This window comes from Nanorana parkeri, unplaced genomic scaffold (genome assembly GCF_000935625.1).
Source record: "Nanorana parkeri isolate BGI_ZX_2015 unplaced genomic scaffold, ASM93562v1 scaffold1403, whole genome shotgun sequence".
Lineage (NCBI taxonomy): Eukaryota > Metazoa > Chordata > Amphibia > Anura > Dicroglossidae > Nanorana > Nanorana parkeri.
In genome coordinates, this window is record NW_017307671.1 from 400,332 (window position 1) to 416,503 (window position 16,172).

The 16,172-nt window shown below is 42.4% G+C and overlaps 1 protein-coding gene across 1 annotated transcript in view; it reads left to right on the forward strand.

Annotated features, from left to right (window-relative positions):
- Positions 1 to 16,172, forward strand: part of GAK (cyclin G associated kinase) — a 94,800-nt gene that overhangs the window by 76,638 nt on the left and 1,990 nt on the right. The window contains 6 exon segments of the mRNA XM_018569818.1: positions 2,435 to 2,596; positions 3,468 to 3,602; positions 4,695 to 4,817; positions 5,957 to 6,169; positions 6,235 to 6,383; positions 10,858 to 11,034. Of these exon segments, the coding sequence (XP_018425320.1) occupies positions 2,435 to 2,596; positions 3,468 to 3,602; positions 4,695 to 4,817; positions 5,957 to 6,169; positions 6,235 to 6,383; positions 10,858 to 11,034 (959 nt within the window).

The following is a 16,172-nucleotide window of genomic DNA, read 5'->3' on the forward strand; positions in this document are numbered from 1 at the left end:
GTGCTCTCCCCCCCCCCCCAAAGTATGCATGTGAAAAAGATCAGCTGGATTCCATACATTTCATGTACAACAACCTTCTCCACCTCAAATCATTTTAACGGTAGTTACATATGTATATCAAAAATGAATTAAAAAAATTCTGGTTGCTTAAAGGAGAACTATGAGGCTATTGAAAATCACTCAGCCTCATAGTTCTAGCCGACCTGTGACAATAAAACTGTCACACGTCGGTTCAATAGATCGGGAAGTGAGCGAACACATACCATCGTTCACTCACTTCTCGATCCTGTCCCTGCAGAGAGCCGTGACTGTCACTCACGGCTCCCTGCAGGGATTCCTCTTTCAGATCCTCCAGCGCTGACTGGCGTAATGGGAGGGGGCGGGTACAGCTGGCTCTGCCTCTAGATAGGCAGAGCCAGCTGTCACTCATGCAGCTGGGTGGGTCCAGACAGCATTGACGGGATCCGTTCCGGCTGCGGCGTCTCAGTATACCGGCAGCTGGCCCTCCATTCGACAAAAGACAGTTTTTCCAGTTAACTTTTTTTCCTATATTCAATATCAGGCCAGTCCGCTGCAGTCATTCAAGAATTCCTACAGCAGCACACCCACTATTGTCAAAGGGAATAAAAATCTGTGATCTACATTCAACTGTTTAATTTCCGTCCGAAAGACCGTTTGTGTACGATTTCCAAACGAAAATCATACAAAGTATGGCCACCTTAAGTCTTCTCTTCTGACCTACTATTTGGACAATGAATAAGCAGCAGCACAGTGATTAGAGGATACCTATGCTCTGTCTTCCTGCAAGCATCTTTTAGTGTAAACCTTCAACACTGCAGAATAGTCTGCTGTACAGATTTATAAAAAAGGCGATGTAAAAATGGATTCAGGTATACTAGTTGCATGTAGGTGTTTTGGTATTCTCTCCTATTTTTTTTTTTTGAATGAACATGTAACTCTTAGGAAATACTAATCATCATTTTTATTTTTTTCATTCCTTGTTTATAATTTTTTAGTGCTAATCTAATTGTAAATATTTAACTAGCTGCTGACACTTAAATGTAAAAATACTCTCACAAAGAAAAAATCTATATAATAGTGCAGCGTTATAGAAAAAAGTGTTTCAAAATATATATATATATGCCACTACTACAACAAAAAATGCGAAAAAGGTGTCCAAGTTATTATGTTAAAAGTTCTGTGTAAAGATGTATAATAACACTGTGAAGTTATCCAATTATGATAGGTGTGTCCCAGTGTTTCACGCCACACATCCAGGTGATAAAGCATCGAACTTTCCGTGCAAAGTGATCACATGGCAGTGTTTACATTGCCAGGCCCACCCCTTCCTCTTACATCAAAGGCAGAGGAAAGTAAAGTGAGAAATGAATGGATGAGTCACCCCTTCATCACTAGTGAAAACAAGCTGCGGTAGTAGAAAAAAAAATAGTTTCAAATAATTTTAACCCCCCCACTTCCTTCCTCTCATTATGTTAGATCCATTCTATCTATGCTCTGAGCTGTATATGAAAACCCATTCACCTCCCTTATTTTGCACAGCTATAAATTAAGCCCCTTCACCCCCTCCTCCCTCTGTGTATGGCCTGTACATTTATCGTTACTTTATATATTAAAAGCAAATATAGTGTTGCGTGACAGAGTAATTCTCAGCCAAAGTATTTTTATATAGATAATAAAAAAACATATTTCAACAGCAGTTTTAAAATCTACTAACCTGAATCTGAAACACATTCGAAAAGCATGTATGAGAGCTGCTTTACCTGCCAGAAGATTGGTATTTCTGTCCATCCATTCCTCAGTTTACACAGCCTTGCTAGACAGAAGAGAAAGGTTGGTGACCGGACTTTTCTCATCTAACATTCAGCTTGGTCACCTTCCTGTACGTAGCCTGTAAATAAACCGTGAATGAGCAGAGGCAGACTGACATTACCGTTCTGTTCCCTGTCAAAACATGAAAACTGCAGCACACCAAATGGCCCCTAATGCAGCCCCTTATTTTCCCAACTGCTGTTGTACAGAGGATTAGAAAAAATCTGCTCCCAACTCAGATTCAGGTACTTAAACTAGTTGCTTTTAAAAATATATATTGTTTAAATGCATAATGTAATTTGATGTTGTCTGCTTAAAAACAAAAACACCCCATAAATAAAATAAACAAACAGAAATCTGTCTAACGATATTTTTTAAATACTTGTTTAGGGAATTGTTACTTTCAGCCCTGCTGCTACAAGACTGGTCTAAATAAGCAGCACTGCGATTCCATGCAGTTTTACTAAAGCAACACTTTACAGAAATGTGAAGGAAATACTTTTATTCATTTAGGTTATTGGTTTCTGGATAATGGTTTTTAAATTCATGTTTTCTTGGGTACCCGCAGTATAGATGTACTGTATCTTTTGTTTTTTGTCAACAGATCCATTTGACCCATTTGCCACAACTGCATCAGAAAACAAGTCAGGCGGTCCTGAGCTATTTGATTGTTTCATGAGCCCGCACTCTGCATCCACTCCCAATGTATATCCTTCTGAAATAAATGCACCATTGTCTACCTCCAATGTGGACTTCTTAAACCTAGGTATGAGTCAAAGACAAAGTTAGTCCCATCAGAACTGAACATAGGAAGGTTTGGTTCAATTATCTCCAAGTTCTGGCAAGTACCAAAGGGCCTAAAACTTTATTTGGATATTTATAGGTAAACAAAGGCAGGTATGTAAGGTAAAGAGTTCATAGTTCTGAACAATATACTTCAGCTGTCATTAGTATATACTAAACAAATGATTTCATATTTTTATAATTTGTGTAATTTTATAAAAATTAAAGTAGAACTATGTGGTAAGTGTTTTCCCCCATAGTTCTCCTAAGGGTCACGGGAGGACATATACTAGCGCGTCCTCCTGTGACCCAAAGCTCAGTATATCACGACCGACAGCTCGCAGTATGCTGAGAGCGCCGCAGCCGGGACGGATACCAACATTACTGTCGAGATACACCCAGCTGCGTAAGTGACAGCTGGCTCTGCCTATCTGAAGGCAGAGCCAGCTGTACCCACCTCCTCCCCTGTCCGTTCCGTCAGTCAGTGCTGGAGGATCGGGGAGGGGGGGATTCCCTGCAGGGAGCCGTGAGTGACAGTCACGGCTCTCTGCAGGGAGATAATCGAGAAGTTAGCGAGCGCTGGTATGTGTTCGCTCACTTCCCGAACTATTGAGTCGACGTGTGACAGTTTCATTGTGACACGTGTGCTCGAACTATGAGGTTGAGTGAAAATCACTCTCCTCATAGTTCTGTTTTAAGTAATTGATCTATGTTCTGGACAAATCCTGGCTACCTTTTTATAAGAGTTTTTGTCGCAGTCTATAGTTAAGTAGTCACCCTTTTTGTAGTAGTTCCAATTTATGTGATGCAAACTTGTTGTTTTTTTATTATTGTAGTATTTTTTTTATCTTCAGATCATTTACCAACACCTACCAAAATAGTTTCATCTGCAAGCAATCCAGATCTTCTAGGAGGATGGAATTCATGGGAAGAGCCTTCTAAAACCAGCAATCTATTTCTTCCCAAACTCAGTAAACCAGCATTTGAAGGTGCTTTTTTTTTATGTTAAAATGGGTCCGTTTAGTAAAGTTGAATGTGAAAGTCTGGGCAAATTCACCAAACAATATTTAACACATGCACATTTCTTCAGGTTTTGCTTTGTTAAAAACACTGAAGTAGAGAAATACAAATTAATCCTGCCAGAAATCCACTGAGCTCCTAACTTCCTGTAGTGGGCTAACAATGCTGCCTCTACTACACTGAAATCCAAAGCAGTATTCTCAGTCCTGCCTGAGTTCTCCTCCTAATGGACTGTAATACACCCTTCTCCTAATCTCTTCATAATAGAAGAGTTCTTTAGTGTATCAGAGAAGAACTGGGCAGGGCTTACAACACTGCTCGGGATTTCAATGCTTTAGAAGCAGCAATGTCAGTTCTCTACAGGAAGTAAGAAGCACACTGAATTTTAGGGAGTAGCAACAGGTATTTTTCTGTACTTGTAATATTTTATAAAAGACAAAACGCAAAGAAAAGTCCAAATATCTCAAAAATGTATGGAATTGTTTGTTGGAGGGGGGGAGGGTGGGGGTTTGCACAGGCAATGTACCTTTTAAGGAGATCTATGAAGTGAGTGATTTCCACTCATCCTCATAGTTAGAGCCGACCTGTGACAAAGAAGCTGTCACGGGTCGGCTCTATAGATGGGAAAGTGAGCAGAAACATGCCACCAATCCGCACACTTCCCAATCGTCTCCCTGCAGAGAGCGGTGACTGTCAGTCACTGCTCCCCGCAGGGATTCCCCTCTCAGATTCTCCAGCGCTTAGTGGAGGAACAACCGGCAGAGGGGGTGGCCACAGCCTCTAGATAGGCAGAGCCAGCTGTCACGCAGCTGGGTGGATCTCGACAATAATATCTGGATTCATCCCGGCTGCGGCGCTCACAGTATACGTCCTCCCGTAACCCTAATAAGAACTATGGGGAAAAACACTTTACCCCATAGTTCTCTTTTAAGTATTCAAGACTCTAATATGTTTCAGATTTGCAATAAAGTATCAGAAATGTGACTGAACATTTGTTTTCCCGATCTCCTTTTAAAAGATATATTTTTTTTTTTTTTTTATAATGTCTCTTACAATATTAGGTCCTGGCTTTACCCCAGCAAGTCAAATGAGTTCATCTTCAAGCTCATCCTTTAATCAAGCAAAGTCCTCGAGTTTTGACCCATTTGCTGATCTTGACAACCTCGGTTCTTTCCAAACTAAAGGTATTGATTTGGATTATGTTGCAGAAAACCTTTTTGGGTTACACCATTTGTTTCCATTTGTGGCCTTGGGTTATATGGCTGCCTTCAGGAGATTGGACGCTGGCAAAACAAAGTTGTAACGACAGCCCAATATAACCCCTTCCACTCCCCTACAAGCCTCCGTTTTCTGCTAGTTTATTTAGGAGAAAGGACATCTTCTGTTTGCTTTTCGTTGGACTTTTCTGTTTTTCTCAGAGATTGTTTGGTTTTACCCTGTACAAAGTGAAGGCCTTTGTACAGGGTGCGTCGGATGGAGGAGGGAATGAGCAGAGTGTCGGATGGGGAGGGAAGAGCTCAGTAACAGGTGTGCGGTGTCTTTTGTGACCGGTGACAGGGGAGGGTGGGCGATGCTGGCAGGGCACACTGAAGACATGTAGGGCATATTGACGACCTCTCCTACCATCTCCTGCTGAAGGGACCTAAACTCAAGACCTTATAATACTGATGTCACAAGGCAGACAAAGAAGAAACTCTCCATAAAGGAGACTTGCAAGTGTAAAATACTTTGTCTATCTAGGAGCAAGTTTTAAATGTATTTATTTGTTTTTTTTAATGTGCCCAGAGTTCAGCTTTACATTTATTTATTTTTTTTAGCTGCAAGTTGAGTAAATATTGTAATTTTACCTTGTATCTGCCTCTTGCAGTCCACAGTACAGCAAAGAGCATAGACTGGGAGAGGGAGAAACTGCACAAGTAGGCAGTCAGTTGTGATGTAGTGCTCATGTGCTAACAAAGCAAATACAGATAGAACGGAGCAGAGTGACGGAGAGCTGAGCACATCAGTCTTCCGTTTCTCCTTTCACTGTACAGTTACAGGGGATGAACAAGAATTGATGAGGACCTGAGAAAAATCAGGTCCTTGCTCTACCAGACCGGCTGTGCTATGTGGCAGAACTATGTAAATTTCAGAACTGGTGAGACAAAAATACAAATCCGTTGGCAATTAAAACAACTCCCATTTGTGTATTAAGCTGTCTGCTATGAGTTCAACTTTAAGTGAGTATCCTAATTTACTTATTTTAAGTATGCAAGGTGTCTTTTAATACTAGTGGGTGTTAACTTTTTTTTATACAAGTATAACTTTTTTTTTTCTTTATCAGGATCATCTTCCCAATCGTCTTCACAATCTAGTGACAAGTCTTTCCAAAAAAGCACCTCCAGACTGCCTCCAAAGCCACAAACCACCAGCAATTCTTGGCAGTCTCAGCCTAAAACGGGCATCAACATCAAACCTAACTACTGTACAAACTTCAGTGTTATTGGAGGCAGAGAAGAAAGGGGCATCAGGGCTCCAGGTTTTGGTGAGACATACTGTTAGGTCACTTCTTTGAAATATTTGAGACCAGTCATGTAATATGCACGAAATAGAAATATGAAGTATTTTTTTTTCTTAAAATGTATGCATCTGTAATCCATGGCTGATCTAACCAAGGGTTTTCAGCTAAAACAGACAGGAAGGGTCCCAGGACTATTGCTGAAATGAGAAGACAAGAATTGACTCGAGAAATTGATCCACTGAAACTAAACGTATGCATGGAACATTTTAAAGTGTTTTTTTATTTTTATTTTGAGTAACACAGCAGATGGTTCTCACAAGATGTTTAAAGGCTAAGTTCACCTTTTTAAAAGAACATAACCTAAGCAGTAAAAGGACCTCAATACCTAACAGAAAACTTCAGCTGTAAACATTTTTTACAAATATAAATGCCATACATGTAAGCCATTTGCCCTCCCCTAGAAGCCTGGCTGAAAAACTCCCATACATAGCTTTTGCCATGTCCTGTCCTGGTGCTGAAACACTGCAGCCGTTGGACACAAGCGTGCTTCCGCAATCTAATTCCCGGCATGCGCAATGTGCTCTCTTGTCGCAACAAAGCTGAACTCAGCGATGTCCTACAGGCATGGCATAGTCTGTTTTCTTTAACTGCTTGCTGACCAGGTGTTTACACCCCCTTCCTGGCCAGGCCATTTTTCAGTATTCAGCGCTGCGGTACTTTGACATTTATTCCTTCATGCAACGCTGTACTGAAATGGGTTTTAATTTTTTACTATATTTTGGAAAAACTACTTAAAATGTTGAACAAAAAAAAGTTGTTTTTTTTAACATTGTTATGAAACATTTATTATAACCAAATTTTTTTGGTAAAATATAAAAGATGGGGTCACGTCGGGTAAATAGACACCAAACATTTCAAGCTTAAAAATTGTGCATCCCCTTGAAATCGCAAAAAACTACTATACCCAAAATTGGCCATAGGCAACGCTTTAAAAGCTTCTACCTCTCCTCATCAATTTAGTGTCATCAGTGATTAATGGCCCTAGAATTATTGCTCTCACTGCGACGTTCGTAGTGATATGTAACATGGGGGCGTAATGGGCACAATCGTTGTTTTCGCAGGTATTTCTTGTTGTTTTTGCGCACCAACGCATGTTTGTATGCGTGTAGGTGAGGACTTTTAAAAAAAATATATTATTTTTTATGTGTAACTTTTAATAATTTTTTTGGAAACTTCATTTTTTTTTTCACTTAACTTTATTGCTATCACAGAGGGGGCTAAGAAACCCCCCTATGTGATAGCAAAAGATGTGACAGGTCCTCTTTATGGAGACATCAAGGGTCTCCAAGACCCCTAATGTGACCTAGGACCCCCGAAGAAGCTGATGAAGCACAGATCTGCTTCATCAGTTTCTCTCCAGCGTCTGAAGCTGGACAGTGACACAAGGATGCGGAAGTGATGTATTATACAACACTTCCGCATTCTTGCAGAGGAGAGGGGACCGGAGGGAGCTCGTGTACCGATCTCTCAGAGGCACTATGCTGGTCCCGGGCTCGCACCGTGCACAGCGGAGCCCGGGATCAGCGTGACAATGGGAGGGAGGGGGGGACATGGGCCGGCAGCTTATACAAGTGATCCGCCGGCTCTATAGCCGGCGGATCGCTTGTATGTTAACAGGCATCGCTGCCTGTTTTTAAAATTGTCGGTATTTCCCGCTCGCACGCGCCGTGGACGTGGCTGAACGGATGACTAAAGACGCTGGCTCAGATCTAGAGAGCTAGAAGTAGTTAAAAGCTGATCTTGTCTTTTAAATCTATTCCTTGAAAAAGTTAACTTTGAAGAGAACAGAGATTTGTAAATATGGTCTTTACCATCTGTCTTGAATTGTATAGTAATTGTCTTCCCTATATTGTAAAGCGCTGCGCAAACTGTTGGCGCTAAATAAATCCTTTATAATAATTAGTGATGCACTGATACCGGTATTTTGGTACCGAGTACAAGTAGCGATATTTTTTTTTCCGTACTCGCTGATACCAATTACCGAGTACCGGAAGTGCCATTCAGGAAGCCAGGAAGCGGCCTTCCTCCGGTACCCAGCCGGAGCCGTCTTGCTGGCCAATCATGGAAGCCGAGCATGAAGCCGGCTTCACGGTCAATCAGAATGCCGGGCGCTGCGTCATTACACGCTGCCCGGCTTTCTGATTGGCCGGGAAGTCGGCTCCATGCTCTCTCACCTCAAGTGACGAGAGAGCATGGAGCCGCTTTCCGGGCCAATTAGGAAACCGGGCAGCGTGTAATGAAGCGCTGCACGTCTTTCTGATACAGGAAGTATCAGGCTAGTCATCAGAGCATTTGGGCGAGTACGGGTACTCGGCCAAATACTCAATATCGGCACCGATACTAGTATCGGTGCATCCCTAATGATAATAATGTAGCTCCCCTGTGTGCCCACCTGTGACTTCATGGGATTTAAATCTTGTTCTCTCTGCTCTTCAAAAACTTCCCTTTTGAACCTTTCAGGGTTAGTCCATTTCTACTCTCTCACAAAGTTGCATTCCTTATCGCCATCACCTCTGCGAGCCATGTGTCTGATCTAACAGCTTTGTCCTGTAGCGAACCCTTTCTGTCCTTACATATGGACAAGGTGATATTAAGGCCTAGAGCAGTGGTTCTCAACCTGTGGGTCGGGACCCCCTCGGGGGTCGAATGACGATTTGCCAGGGGTCACCTAGTGGCTCTCGGCCCCCGGGAGAGAAACACTTTCTCCCGGAAAGGTCGGGACCTTTCTCTGCTCTGTTTGTTTGTTGTTTTTTTTTATCGGGGGCCGCCGTACGTCAGGAAAAAAAAAACCACCATAGGAATGCATAGCTAGATTCCTATTGGTTATTTCACTTTGCAAAAGCCAATAGCAAACTAGCTATTGCACCCGCCCTCTGATGCTGCCAATCAGCAGAGGGGGACCTGAAGTTCTCCATCAGGTCCCCTTCTAGTGATTGACAGCAGCAGAGGGCGGGTGCAATATGTATGTATTCAAGCAAAAAAATATGTAAAACACACGTGTCTCTAGCTATGCATTCCATTTTCCCGGTCCGCAGCTGCAGAGATCGGGAAATGTCTCAGTGCCAGTGATTGGCGCTGCCAGCTTCCTGGTGGGCTCGGCACGTGGTGCTGCGAACACGCCCGAGCCCATCCCTATAAGTGACAGTACTGCGGAGTATGTACCTCGTACGTTATATAGCGACACACTTTAAATCCAATTCTAGTTCCAGCTGCAGAGCCCGGTCCTGTCTTTGCCTATAGCCTCCTTCCTTCCCAAGAAGGTTTTGGCCTTTGAACACAACCAGGACATTGTGCTTCCATCCCTCTATCCAGCCTCAGTACATAAGATGTCTCTTCTTTGTTTTGGGTGTAGTTTGTGCTCCGTGTTTCTACCTTGTAGCCACTGTTCCTTATTGAGGGACCACCCCTCTGTGTTTTGAGGTATGTGATATTACGGGGAGTCCAAAAATCCAATTTTATTGCACATCCGACGTTTTCTACCTTTTTTATAATTGCGATGGACTGATTTTACTATATGTTAGCAACTTTGTGCAGTATGATAACATGCAATCATCCATTGGCAACCATTTTTTTTTTTTTTTTTAAAGTGCAACAGTAACCTCTTTATCCACTTCGAGCGGGTGGCTGGCGCCCCTTGAAGCGGTTACACCAAGAACATATGCTGCTGCATAGTTTGTACCAAGCGACAGAGTGTGTCTGTGTCCTCTACCGCCGTCGGGTACCCCAGGTTCCACTGTCCCCCGTGTGGGCCCGGGACCGGCATGGTGGGCTTCCCTAAATCGATCGGAGGGAGATGAGGAAGCTTCTAGCCGCTGATGTTACCTCGGATCACTGGACCTTGAAATTATGTGTATTACCTCACTTCCGGTTTCGCTGTGCACCTTCTCTGGCTCTTAGAGCCGGCAGAAGAAGCTGTGGAAGCAGATCTTTGCTTCATCGGCTTCTCTGAGGTCCCTAGGTGGCATTGGAGATCTTAAAGATCCCTGATGTCTCCATGAAGAGGACCTGTCACGTCCTATTTGCTATTACATAGGGGGCTTGTTAAAAACATTGCGCCACACGTTGCATATCGCTGCAAACCTTGGCGTGAGAGCAATAATTGTAGGGCCATCCATAACTGTTAGCTTTTACTGCTCATCAGTTTAATGTTTTCAAAGCGTCACCTATGGGACATTTTGGTCTCACGGACGCACGCAGTTTTAAGGCTTGATATGTTTGTCTATTTACCCGGCGTGTCTTTTATATATTGCCCATGGTAAAATAAAATGGGTATTATATTCTGTTTCTGTGCATTAGATTTCATTTTAGTGCATTTTATCCCTAAAATACCAGTTTGATAAACATTTGCGCAAATACTGTGCAACATAACAAATGGCAACTAGCATCTTTTTATTCTACAGGGTCTCTGTTTTCATAAAATATATAATTGGCGTTTTTAAGTTTTGTTTTTTTTTCTAGCCAAAAATTCAGATTTTATCATGTGTGCGCAAATAGTAAGACATTGTTCTGCACTGTAAGTGGTTAAGCAACAGTGTTTCTATTGCTATGGAAGGAAATGTTTGGGTTAGTGCATTTATGACACCATGTGGTTTAAGAAATTAGTTGCCCAGGATTGTTTTTTCTTTTTTGCCTGCATACTTAAAACATTACTGTTTACTTTATAGATTTTAGACTGGATAGAAGGTAAAGAAAGGAATATAAGAGCTTTGATATCTACCCTACACACTGTACTTTGGGAAGGAGAAACGCGGTGGAAGCCTGTTAACATGGCCGAGCTGGTAAATCCCGATCAAGTGAAAAAATATTATCGAAAAGCAGTGCTTGTGGTTCATCCTGACAAGGTAAGGCATTTAACTGTTGTAACAAATGTCACTGAAGACCTGTCTACAATAACCACTTGTATGTACCCCTTCATTATCAGGTCATTTTTCAGTTTTCACAACTGTGATAGTTGGACAATTTATTAGGTCATTCAACACTGTACCCAAAGTAATTTTATATCATTTTGTTGAGGCAGAGCTTTCTTTTAGTGATATTTAATAACTACTTGGGTATTTTTTTTACTCTATATAGGAAAAGAGTTTCCCTTATTTTGTTAAAACAATGTATCGAATAAAAATGCCAGTGCTTACACCCCTAAGGCCTCATTCACAATGCCGCGCATACAGTCCATTCAAATCTCTATTCCGAATGATGCATTCTGGGATTGCATATAGTGCACGCATATACGCACATATACAATTTTGCTCTTGCGTTGTGTGTGAATGAGGCCTAAAATGACCCTTTCTGGAAACTAGACACCACATGGTGATCTTTATCTTTCGTTACACTTTTCTGTAAATGAAGGAACATGCTGGTATTGAGGGAGTTCAAACATGGAGCTGGCTAATACTAGATACAGCGCCTCATTAACCACCTGCTGTCCGGCCGTTGTAATTAAACGGCCGGACAGCTGCTTCTTGAATGCGGGTGGGCGTTTTTAAACGTCCCATCCCGCCCTGCTCGTGCCCACCGCTAGGCGGCGGGCATGAGCGGGAAATCAGCCTGGAATGTAAACAGCCAGCGATGGCTGTTTACATACAAGCGTTCGGGCGTCTGTAGAGCCCCCCTCCTCTGTTGCAGCCGCTGGTGGTGATCCCGAGCTCGGCTGTGCCCAGTGTGGGCCTGGGACCAGCACAGCAGGTCTGCGGCCGGAGATCAGTACACGATCTCCTTGTCGGAATGCAGGAAATGATGTGTATTACATTACTTCTGCATTCCTCTGTCACTCTCCGGTACAGAAACCGGAGAGAAGCAGGTGTTTGCTTCATCAGCTTCTCTGGGGGTCCCTAGGTGACATTAGGGGTCTTAAAGACCCCTGATGTCTCCATAAAGAGGACCCGTCGCTAAAAATTGCCTGTCAAAAAGTCCCCTATGTCAGGGCTCAAAATTTCCACTCGCCCCCTCGCAATTAGCGAGTGAAAAATGCCTGCTGTCTGCTGTCAGGATGGCGGAGCGGTGAGGGGGGAGAGAAGCCGCGCCCGCAGCTGTCAGGATGGCCGAGCGGGTTGGAGATCGGAGCCGCTGTCATCCTGTCAGTTTCAGGATGACAGCGGCTCTGTGCGTGGCAGAGCGGAGGATCGGTAAATATCATTGAAATTTACCGATCCTCCATGTGAGAAGGACAAACACTGGAACGATCGTCTGATCACTCCAGTGTTTGTAAATAACTGGGGACACATAGTATATGTGTCCCCAGTTATGAATGAACAGGCTGTGATTTAGATCACAGCCTGTTCATTCATGGATTTCTCAATGGGGAGAAAACCTCAGTACAGAGGCTCCTCCCCATTCAGAAACGGATGATAGTAAATATTTTACTATCAGTGTCTGAATGAATGGGAAGCCTCTGTACTGAGTGCTTCCCATTCATTGAGTGCTGAGGCTGCTGAAAAAGAAATTGAGGATTTGGTGTCCTCAATTTCTTTTCTATTTTAAAAGGGAAATGTCAGGGGTCTGTTTGGACCCCTAATATTTCCCCAAAGCCCCCCCAACAGTAAAAAAATAAATCCTAAAATAAAAATCAAAAATTATAATAAAAAATGTAAAAAATTATTTTAAAAAAGTGAAAACTGCCCCCCCCCTCCCCCCCACACGCATATTATTAGACATGTGCAAAGACTAAAAATGTATTTCAGATAAAATGTGTATGTGTAATGCCCTGTGCGTTGTACTGTGGCTGTATGTGTGTTGTGCTGTGTGCGCGTTGTGCCCTGTGTGTGTTTGTTTGTGTTATGCAGGGCAACTGGTGGCGAGTAACTTTGAAGGCCTGGCTAGTAGCTCAGGACCTGAAATTTTGAGCCCTGCCCTATGTGATAGCAATAAAGTTAAGTGGGAAAAAAAAGGTTTAAAAAATTAGTTAAAAAAATTAAGTCACATATAAAGGTAATTAAAAAAAATGTTTAGGTCCCCGCCGCCCACATACACATGCAAACATGCGTCGAGTGCGCCTACGTGCGGAAACAACGATTGCATCCATTACACCGCATATGTTGCATATCGCCGCGAACGTCGCAGTGAGAGCAATAATTCTAGGGCCACTGATGACACTAAACTGATGAGCGGTAAAAGCTTTTAAAACGTTTGCGAGTTCGCGGGCGCACGCAATTTTAAAGCTTGACATGTTTGGTGTCGATTTACCCGACATGACCCCGTCTTTTATCTTTTGGCAAAAATTGGGTAATAATTGTCTTGTAACATAAGGTAATGAAAACAACAGGTTTTTTTTCGGTACTTTTTTCATTATATAGTAAAAAATAAAACCCGCAGTGGTGATTAAATACCACCAAAAGAAAGCTCTATCTGTCCCCAAAAAATTGTATAAAATTCATTTCAGTACAGCGCTGCATGACGGAATAAAGTACTGCAGCGCTGAATACTGAAAAATGGCCTGGCCAGGAAGGGGGTTTAACACCCCGGTCAGCAAGTGCTTAATGTACAAGTCATACACAGAGGGAGGAGCAGGTGAAGAGCTTAATGTACAAGTCTCCTATATGGTGGGAGGCTGGAAATTAGGGTGTTGGAATATATGAGGTGTGTGTTTAAAAAAAAAAAAAAAAAAAAAAAAAAAAAAAAAAAAAAAACCCCCATTTTAATCTAAAAAAAAAAAAAAAAAATCACACAATCAAATTAAATCCCCACTTTGAATCTGCTGCTGCCTATAGTTTATTCCTTATATCCTAAGGGCGTGTTCTGGAGCAGATCTGCAATCGCAGTGCATTTCCGACGCGTTTTTGACACGTCCCGGGGGAAGATTTCTTTTAGCTTAAAATGGGCTTTCAGGTGTGTTTGCATGCATTTTTGATGCGTTGACATCTGTTTTGGTGTGTTCCAGAACAGAAAAAATTGTGCATAGGGCATTTTTTTTCCCGCCCGCACTGGAACGGACTGCACTGGTGTGAACAGAGCCCAGAAATACCATAGGGATACATTGAGATGCATTTTAGGTGCAGATCAAAACTGTTTTGGTCTGGACATAGTGTGAACATAGCCTTAGGGCTTGTTCACACCATGTCTGAAGCAGATCTGCAAACGCAGTGCAGTGCGTTTTTGCCAGGTTCCAGTGCGGTTTGTTAGGGGGGTTTTTTTGTAGCTTAAAATGGGCTTTCCGGTGCAGTCCAGTGCTTTTGCATGCGTTCCTGTCCGTTCAGGACCAGAGAAAATGAGAGAAGCAGTATTTTTTTTAATCTGTTCACACCAGCACAGTATGTTTCAGTCCAGAGCCCAGAAATACCATATGGATAAATTGGGATGCTTTAGTTGCTCCAGGAACAAACTGTTCTCGTCTGGACATGGTCCAGAAATGGTGTGAGCAAGCCCTAAATGTTACAGCTCATGCCTTCTATATGATAATTATGGCTTGTGAGTCTGCATATTTTACATTCTTATTACCCGTTTGCTGACTCCTGGTCACATCACCTTGAAGTACTTGATATTGGAAGCTAAGCAAAGTCAGGCCTGGTTAGTATTTGGATGGCAGACTGCCTAAAGATGAGACCTATGCCTGTAGCATTACACATAGTAGTATTTTTAAACCCCTTGTTGAACAGTTTTTTGCAAATTGTTGGTTCGCTTACATGACTACAGCACATCTCTGGCCTCATGCATTCTGCAGTATATGTGTTTTGTATATTCAATGCATAGCATTTTGATCCGTGTCAGTTGCTTTGTGTGCATTTCTACTTTCTCAGTCAGATCTGGGAAACCCTCACTATATTGTATGTTTTATGAGGTCCTATTCACACAACATACCTGAAAATAATTAATAAAAAAGGTTTCTTACCTTACTAGTTTCTTTGGAGCAGGTCTATTTTTAAAAGTGCATTAACATACACCCAAGCCTTGATGTTTAACCCTTTGTTAGGACAGACGGTCCTGCACATCTAGTTTGCAATTGATAATGGAGATCTGCCAGCACAGTACAGACAGGGATAACTATGGCAAACTTTACTCTCCAGCCCTTTCCTTAACCCTTTAGGCCTGGTTCACACCTGGCCGTTTTACAGCGCGCTCCTACGCACTGTAAAACGCTCAACATGTGAAAACCAATGATTGCCTATGGGCATGGTTCCCACCTGGGCGTTTTACAGTGCGTAGGAACACGCTGCAAAACTCCTTACGCCCAAAGAAGTACAGAGTTTTTTTGGGGCGTTTTGCCGCGCGTTTCCATTGGTATTCCTGAGTGTGGATCGGGGTTAACAAAGCGGTAACCCCGAGCCACACTCGGGAATACAGCGTACAGGTCTTCCCTTGTCCACGATCCCCGCTGTGTCCTCCGGCGGCTGCCGACTTCCGGGTTCTGTCCCTTGCGAGCCGCCGCGTCACAGGGGGGCGGAGCCGGCGGGAAGTTTAAAAGTGAAACAAAAAAATATTTTTTTTTCAATTTAGAGAACATAAAGGAAAAAAAAAATCATACCGCCATTGAAACGCCTGTTTCACTGAACGGAAAAACGTGCAGAAAAAATGAGCTGAAAAAATATGCTCAGGTGTGTACCCAGCCTTAGTGACACAGCTTCAGAAAATTTTCCTTCTTGGGAAACGGCGCAATTTTGCCATTTTTCCGATGTGTTTGTTTAACCATAATGTCCATCTTCCTCATTCATTGCACCTTCACATATTATACACCACTTTTTAAAGGACAAAATGGACTTTAAGTTTATGTGATATACGCATATAGAAAGTCTTCTTCCCTTTTTTTTTTTTTTCCCCTATAAAAAAAAAATAATTGTTTCACTAATAATGTGTACATAATTAGTGTAGCTAACAGAAAGTAATTCATAATAAATAATTTTAATTTGTCCTGATTTTATTGGGTATATCAGATGTCTGAGGTTTCACCTTATTTTGGGAGTTGTGTAGGTCACAAAATACAAGGAGTAAGATAGAATTTTAGTGTGGAATAATGTTAGCATGCTGTATGTTTTTTGTCTCCTTTTTTTTT